Source organism: Mobula birostris, unplaced genomic scaffold (assembly GCF_030028105.1).
Source record: "Mobula birostris isolate sMobBir1 unplaced genomic scaffold, sMobBir1.hap1 scaffold_282, whole genome shotgun sequence".
In the NCBI taxonomy this organism is placed as follows: domain Eukaryota; kingdom Metazoa; phylum Chordata; class Chondrichthyes; order Myliobatiformes; family Myliobatidae; genus Mobula; species Mobula birostris.
Genome location: NW_027275875.1, coordinates 350,795 through 359,582, shown reverse-complemented (window position 1 = coordinate 359,582; position 8,788 = coordinate 350,795). Strand labels below are relative to the sequence as shown.

General features: G+C 41.1%; 1 protein-coding gene across 2 annotated transcripts in view; it reads right to left on the bottom strand.

The window, feature by feature from the left end:
- Nucleotides 1-1,630: 1,630 nt before the first annotated feature.
- Nucleotides 1,631-8,788, bottom strand: part of dedd1 (death effector domain-containing 1) — a 30,396-nt gene continuing 23,238 nt past the window's right edge. The window contains exons 4-5 of one of the 2 annotated variants that reach the window (XM_072250336.1): nt 3,895-4,262; nt 1,631-2,190 (exon numbers count right to left, since the gene is read on the bottom strand). In XM_072250336.1, the coding sequence (XP_072106437.1) occupies nt 3,898-4,262 (365 nt within the window). In that variant the 3' untranslated portion in view covers nt 1,631-2,190; nt 3,895-3,897. Of the gene's footprint in view, nt 4,263-8,788 lie in introns of both variants that reach the window. The other variant, XM_072250335.1, reaches the window with a different exon arrangement.

The window sequence follows — 8,788 nt, the reverse complement described above, 5'->3', positions numbered from 1 at the left end:
TAGAATTTTTTGAGGATGTAACTAGTAGAGTGGATAGGGGAGAACCAGTGGATGTGGTATATTTGGATTTTCAAAAGGCTTTTGACAAGGTCCCACACAGGAGATTAGTGTGCAAACTTAAAGCACATGGTATTGGGGGTAAGGTATTGATGTGGATAGAGAATTGGTTAGCAGACAGGAAGCAAAGAGTGGGAATAAATGGGACCTTTTCAGAATGGCAGGCAGTGACTAGTGGGGTACCTCAAGGCTCAGTGCTGGGACCCCAGTTGTTTACAATATATATTAATGACTTGGATGAGGGAATTAAATGCAGCATCTCCAAGTTTGCGGATGACATGAAGCTGGGTGGCAGTGTTAGCTGTGAGGAGGATGCTAAGAGGATGCAGGGTGACTTGGATAGGTTGGGTGAGTGGGCAAATTCATGGCAGATGCAATTTAATGTGGATAAATATGAAGTTATCCACTTTGGTGGCAGAAATAGGAAAACAGATTATTATCTGAATGGTGGCCGATTAGGAAAAGGGGAGGTGCAACGAGACCTGGGTGTCATTATACGCCAGTCATTGAAAGTGGGCATGCAGGTACAGCAGGCAGTGAAAAAGGCAAATGGTATGCTGGCATTTATAGCGAGAGGATTCAAGTACAGGAGCAGGGAGGTACTACTGCAGTTGTACAAGGCCTTGGTGAGACCACACCTGGAATATTGTGTGCAGTTTTGGTCCCCTAATCTGAGGAAAGACATCCTTGCCATAGAGAGAGTACAAAGAAGGTTCACCAGATTGATTCCTGGGATGGCAGGACTTTCATATGAAGAAAGACTGGATGAACTGGGCTTGTACTTGTTGGAATTTAGAAGATTGAGGGGGGGATCTGATTGAAACGTATAAAACCCTAAAGGGATTGGACAGGCTAGATGCAGGAAGATTGTTCCCGATGTTGGGGAAGTCCAGAACGAGGGGTCACAGTTTGAGGATAAAGGGGAAGCCTTTTAGGACCGAGATGAGGAAAAACTTCTTCACACAGAGAGTGGTGAATCTGTGGAATTCTCTGCCACAGGAAACAGTTGAGGCCAGTTCATTGGCTATATTTAAGAGGGAGTTAGATATGGCCCTTGTGGCTACGGGGATCAGGAGGTATGGAGGGAAGGCTGGTGCAGGGTTCTGAGTTGGATGATCAGCCATGATCATAATAAATGGTGATGCAGGCTCAAAGGGCTGAATGGCCTACTCCTGCACCTATTTTCTATGTTTCTATGAAAGTGGTCACCATCTAATCCTTGGTAATATTGGAGTATCAGGTCATCAATTACTTTACACCAAGTAGCTACCATTGATGACTCAATATTAAGTTTTCATTGGGCATGGGGCGTTAAGGAGACCCAAATCCTTTCCCGTGAGCATTTAGGAAGGCAATTCTACCCCCCACCCCCAAGCACTTTCCTGAACATGTTAAAAGGGAGCTTGTTTCAATCACATCTCCATGGTCAAGCTCTGTTTCATTCCTGAACCTCAGAAGAGGTGACCTCTGTATACATACTTTGCTGTGTTTGTGGTTAAGGGTATATTTGCTTACCTTTCCTCAGACTTCACAACCTTGATTTTGCCATGAAAAAAAACCCAACAAACTTTGTGACAACTTTTATTGAATTCATGCTTTACAAAGAGTTCCCTCAAACACCCCTGTATTTAAGCACAGCCTTTGTCAAATACTCAAACCTAGAAAATTGTTGCCCAAATTAGCAAAAAGGTTCTATATTTCACCCACATATTTTAAACAAATATACAGAATATTAGCTATACACAAAAGTAATATTTTAATCATCCAAAAAGGAATAAAAAGAAACATACATGGCTATTTACAAGCTGGTTGAAGGCAAGTGGGCTCCATCATGGAAACCTCCCTACCTGGGACAATATAGCCACAATGGCAATTTTGAACAGCAGGACATACCAGCCGTACAGAAGTTTGAGGCTTGGAGCAGGATTTTGTCAGCTCTGTATGAGGAATGGAGAATACTCAAGCATCTTGTCAGCTCCTCATCAGTTGATTTTTGACGCAGCACTTCAGATGAGTTTATCATAGACCTTAGCTTTCAGAACTGGCTTGTTGCCATCTTCCTCAGAGCCAGCAGTATCTGGGGCAGTAGCCAAAAGCTTGGGATTTGCCAGTACCCCAGATCTTCTAAAATTCCTGGGGAAAATTGAGTAATAATCTTATAAAACTATCAGCAAGAGTTCAAGAAATGTTTCATTAATGTCTTTGCACAAATATTTCTTCGGTTGCTAGGTTAAGTTGAGGACTCCAGCACCATTTGTGAAAATCACAGGATCTCTCCCACGCCAATGCAGCTCTCTCATCCAGTCACATGGAGGCAGTTTCTTGTACCCATGTGGAACTAGCAGCACAGGACTGAAACTGACCCAGCAGCTATGTGAAACTTGCAGGGAACAAACCATATTCTACAAAGCCTACATTGCTGCCTCTGCTGTGCTGGTGCCGAGCACACAGAACATTCTAAAGGAATCTATTGATGTGCACTTCACAGAACCACTGACTGAATCACACCTAAATGGGCCAAATGACAAAAGTGTGGAAACAGTCCATTGTCAGCAAGAGTGCTAGGGAGACAGGCATACCAAAGCCTGAAGATGGCAACCTGAGGGAGAAGCATTTGCAAAATAGAAAAATATTCATTTTTCCTAGCTGCTGCGATGGAATGTCACCATGCTCTCTCAAGCCCTTTCACAAAACCCAAACGGAACCACTCACAGCTTTAAAACTTTACCTTACAGAACCCAGAAAAAAACTTAAGTAAATGCACCCAGCCCAATTTAATGAAGAACATTTACCTTAACTGAAATGGTTTGTGTTAAAACTGACCAACGAGAATAGTTTCCAGACTGCCAGTTTCAGTGCTCCAAATTTTGGTAAATATTGTTTTGGCTAAGTAGTGCATGAAATAATGTCACTCCTACTTCACACAAGAAGAAACAAGGTCGAGTATAGTTCAGCTCCCTATACTTTACTGGAAATTAGCCTGATCAGTATCACTGATTTCAGCACTTTTCCACCTACAACCCTTGTCCAGTGATTTCTGCTGGATGCTGCCACCCTTATGTGAACAAAAGTGCCAGCAGCCTGAAGCCATGTCAGTGAAGAAATCAGCATGTGGAAGGTCAGGAAGCAGAAGTTACAAATAATGATTCTACCCTGCAAGAGATGGAATCCAAACATCAAGCAGGATGAAAATCAGGAGTAGAAATTTGGTTCATATCAAACTTAAGCTGATGAGCCTTAAGGAGACTTACCAACTTCAACCACACTGAACACATACCAACACAAATTTAGGCAGATTGCTAAACACAATCACAGATACTGGCTTTTTGTATTCAGCATCAGCAATTCAAAGTGTCTTCATTCCCTCCACCCAGTCCCACTTCCTCTACCATTCCAACAACAGGTCTGGATCCACTACCAAAAGCATACAGTCTGCACACCCAGACTATAGGCGAACAAAACCACTTGGAATCGCTTTAAGGTACAAATTGACACTGGTTTATAACATAAATGGTTCTTAAAGCCATAGCATTTGCTAATATGTTCTCGGCTTCTATTTCTAGAGCCTATTTCAATATAACTCCCTAAAAAAAGCTTCATTAGGAAAAAAAAAATATCAAACCTCCCTCTTACCCTATTTCACACCACAGGACTGGTAATGCTGACTGAATGCTTATAACGTACTTACATGGCAGTACCATCAGTAGACATCACCTTACCCAGTACTGAATAAAACAGAGGTTGTAATGAAGGGCTAATTGCTTCTCTTTATTTTACTTCATATAAAGTTTAGCTTAAAATTTAATTTAGTCAGTGATCTTGGTTCCCAATGCACACCTTTCATGGAGAAATATTCTGAAGCAGAATACGCCTGCCTTCTTCATAATCATCCTCATCTACATTGACGAGCAGTCGGATCACTTCTTGACCCACAGCTTGCTTCAGCGAGTCAGTAATAAATACACCTTTCAGTGCCTCCAGCAGCGAACCATTGATGTAGTCATTCCAGAAGGCATCCAGATAGGACAGCTCAGAAAATTTAATGTCACAGATAATAGATCCCAAGTCTCGGGATTTCAGGATGGTGTTTGCCTGCCCAAAGAGGTCAAAACAGCGATCCAGGGGGTCCTGTTTCACAGAGACTACATTCCCTCGCAGCACGGAATGCTGATCAGAAAATACAGCCCGCACCCGCAGCCTTACGTCTGTATTAGGAAAAAAAAACAGCAAATGCTCTGTGTTAGTGTCCCTGATGCATATACGACACTGTCAGGTCACTTATAGCTGGCGTAAAAGATACAGCTATCAGGAACACCGAATGGTGGAACATGAAAATTGTTCAGTAATCTGAAAGGAACCAGAACGACCACTCTCTGCAGAAAAAGAATTGAAGTGTAATTTCTTTCAGCACCATTTTAACACCAGGTTCCTGAGAACTCCATCTCTTCAACTAATTTATGAAGAACAACCCAGCAGCTACACCCTCCACCCTCCAATGAAGTGAATCAGACATTCATGCAAAAAGCAGAACTGGCTGTTTTACACTAACATGTCTGAAAACCCTAAAACCAACCTGCAATTTAGCACCAGTTTCTGGCCAAGGCGGCAGAACTGACTCTTTGCTTGGGTAGCTGGATTCTTGTAGAACAGGTGGTTTCTTAGATTTTTAAAGAGATGGCATCATTTGTTGTCGGGTGAGGGAAGGGGAGAACCGAGAAAGGGTTTGAAGTAGTTAGACAGATGGAGGACAAGGGAGAGATGGGTCAGGAATAAAAGTGTACTTTCTCGTTGTTCTCCCAGGTTTATCTTGAAACATTCAAGGAACACCATCTCCTCAGTTGAAGAGACAATCACCATTTTGGATACAAATAGGTGAAAGCTGCTTCACTGCAGGATGTGAAGTGATGGATGCATTACACATGCTATGAATATGCTATATGGACACCTTCAGGCTTACACAAGCCAAGAGAGAATGTTGCTTTAACTTGCTCCACACTGCAGTGTGTATAGGGACTTGTGCTTATGACTGCTTTTGGGTAAGAAAATCACATTGCTTTTGTTTATAATTCAGTGTTACACAAAGCAATGCCATGTATAACATTCATACATGACCATAGTTTGAGGTTTGATGAAAAACAGATTAATGAGGGTTAAAGGCAACTAACATTTTCAGTGGGATCCCCTATCAGAGATCCATCCTCTTTTCAATGATTTACATTAATAGCACAGCTAACGGATGAGCCACTGAGGTAGAACTTCACTGGGCAGCACTCTTTGGACATAAAAGGCTAACACAATTGGGTTTAAGTACCTTATCTTTCAATAATTCTGTCTTTTACAGCATAAGGAAACATTAGCACAAGGAGCATATTGGACTCAGGAATAGTTCTGGAATTAGAAGTAGAAATGGCAGTCCTTACACCAAAACTTTCTGGAAAAACACAAATGTGCTTTAAAACTGGATTGATTCTCACTTGTTCAGGAAAAACCACCAGGGTTTCTAGTTTGAATTTGCCAGGAAGACATGGAGAAGAGGAACAGAAAAAAAGCTGAAGGTTGGTCCACTCTGCACCACAGTCTCCGTTCACTGGTCCAGTGTAACTGTTACTTGGTGTTGGGATGGAGGAAAAAAAAGACTTGAGGCTGTGGCCGAGATAAACCAGCTTCACTGTGGAGTTAGTTTAAACTGGAAACCCTATATCAAATGTTCCATAATATCTTGCTCCATTTTTGGTAAAAGATCAGAGTGGTAGTTTATTGATGCTATTGACTACACCTGAAATCTCAGCCAACACTGAAGAAGTTACTGTCTTTAGCCAGTTTACAACACATCAGGCGCCTATTTCTCAATCCCTTTTCTCAAGCACTGAAGAACAGGACAAGCAAATCAGTTTATAGCATCTAGTTAAAAAAAAAATGCAGGTGGATTGAAGGAATTTACATACGCTGAGCACCATCAATTCTCTTTACATCACTTTCCCTTCATGGACGGACACCTGTGAAAGCAGCAACTCGTATAATCACAAGGCTGAGCCCACCCACCACCGAGAAATTTCATTCAGCAATACTGACATTTATCACAAAAAAATACTGTTCGACACGTTTTCATTAACAATCGTCAGGATATACGATGGTGATCATTTTACAGCAGCTTTACTTTGACATTAGGACACTGATAACAATATCTGTTAAGTTGAAGGGAGCTTCAGTAACCAGGTGCATCTTGCAGCCCTTTTAAACAGGCAGGATTTGATAGAGGGAAATCAGACTATCCCCACTCAGTTGTTTACAGAGCCAAAATTGTAACAGAACACTTTGAGCAGGCTCCTTAACACAAAATAAGCATTTTTTTTTAAACATGGAAAGAACACAATAATGGCTAATTTAAAACAGACTGCACTTAAAGTAAAATGTGGACATATTCCAAATACAGTACTCTAAGGGTTAACTGGTGGGCTTCCTCCCACTCAGATCAGCCAAGAGAACCGGACAGGAGAGATGGTACCTTCAGTTATGGCTGGGTGCCAAATCAAGTTTGAGAACTTCAGTTTTTTTTTAAATAAAAGGAATGGAATCTCTAAACAACGAACATGCTGGAGAATCACAAGAGAAACATTCCCATATTGATTTATAAAATTTCAAAGTTCATTGTCGGAAATTTACTAGCAGGATGTTTGCTTGGAATTGGAGATGGTTAAACCAGCATCTAGCAATTGAAAAGTTACTGTAAGAAATGGGGAAGTGACATTTAGTAAATAAAGGTTGTTCAGAGATTCCTCTCAGTTTACTCTGCCATACCAGCTAAACTTTCTACATATTTCAGACTTTCAAGTCTTCCTTTGTAAACAGCAGGGTACATGCACTAACGTCAGGAAGAGTGGACGCACACAAGAGCATCCATGGCTTATAGGATTCATTTTCTGTGATTGATAGGTGTGCTACTATTTTAGGGGAATTAAAAATTAATAACAGGCTGTACACAATTAAATATTTACAGAAATTAGCAGCAGCCTTATGGGTTGTGCAGATAGTTTACTATAGTAGACACACAAGGGCTAAGGCTTGTTGGACTGGTTAAAAGGCACACTCTAGGTGTTGCTTGGTTTTACTTCACTTCATAATCTTAGAATCTCAAAGCAAGATACTCAGAGGAAGCATTTGTGAGTGGGTCAATGACTCTGAAGCATAACTTTCCCCAGCCATTTCCCTACCAAGGCTGCAACAGTTGACACTAGTAATCATCACACATTTCTGTATATTAGCAGACTGTAAGCTCTGGGACAGGAGCTCCAAGTTTTTGAGGACCTTTCCAGCTAATACCCAGATATCTGGCCCTCAAAACAGAGGCACTGGACCAAATGAGCTGCACATCTTTTATCATTCTCCAATGGACTGTAAGTGTTTACGAGTCATTTACTTGCAAATTCAAGTACTCCTTTTTGACCTGAAATTTGTTAAACTGGACTGAACTCCTCTGAATTTGAACTGATACCTGCTGAGTTATGACTGGGAAGCAGGTACATATCTGGACATTAAAACTTTTGCTGCAAAATTATAATCCAACATTTTCCCCCCCAAAGTACTTGTATTATCTTGAGTGTACAGTAGGCAAGGCTTACAGCATTATTAATGGAGTGCAACATTCTCCCTACTGGATGGCAACCGAACAGCATCATGTAGATATCCTTGACATAAAACACATCTCCAGTCGGACACAACAGTTGAATTCACTGACAACACCTTGAGCATTTTCCAACCTTTGGTTATTGCGGGGATAAAGAACATCCCCAATTCCAGATCTGAATCTCAAGCTTCATTTTGTGAGAAGATGTGCACCTTAGTCCAAAAGATAACGTAGAAACAGTAGAGCAGACTGCTTTGAGTGTAATTTCTTGAGGCTGAGGGGAACCCATTTGTTTTAATTCGAGCGTTTTGGTGGTGATAATTAGCCCACCATCTCTTTCTTTGCGTCTACTTTATCATCTTGCTGTAGAGTTAACTGTGAACCGAGAGAGACAGGTTTTGACTTTTAAAACATTTCTGCCACTTGATAAATGTTTCATTAACAGAACAGATACTCATAGATAGCTCAGACCACAATCAGCAACACAGGCAGGCCACACACACACCCAAACTAAATTCCCAGTAAAGGATGGCAGATATGCCATTTGCTACACACTCCAAGATATTGTGAGCACGTTGCAGATGATTGCAACAACAGCAAGCTACTGTTGCTGTGTACACTATAGGCCACTATATTATAGGAACTTTTCCTTGATTTAGAAACATGTTCAGCCACCAACTTGCAGATGTTCAGTGAGGTGTGGGAGAACAAGTGACTATCACAATAACCAGTTCAGGGGAACAAATGGTAGCTCATCGGTTTTGGTGGAAAGGGCCACATGTGGTAGGGAGATGGCATGAACAATGATAAAGTAAACCAAAGTGTGGATGGACTTTCACCCTCAGGAATGCTGGGTATGAACCAATACTTGGCCCAATATTTTTATATAATTCTAGGACTAACTATATTAAATCTGTGCCACTTTCAAATGCAAAAATGCAGATGTCACAGTATTCATGAGAGAACTGTTTAAAAGGATATTGGTTTCATGTTGTTCTTACAAAATAAAGATGACATTCTCCCATTGATTTGTGCATCCTCAGTGGTTCTAAGCACTGGAATCAGTTACTTTCCAAATAAGAAACAATTATTTTAGTTTAAGGGAAA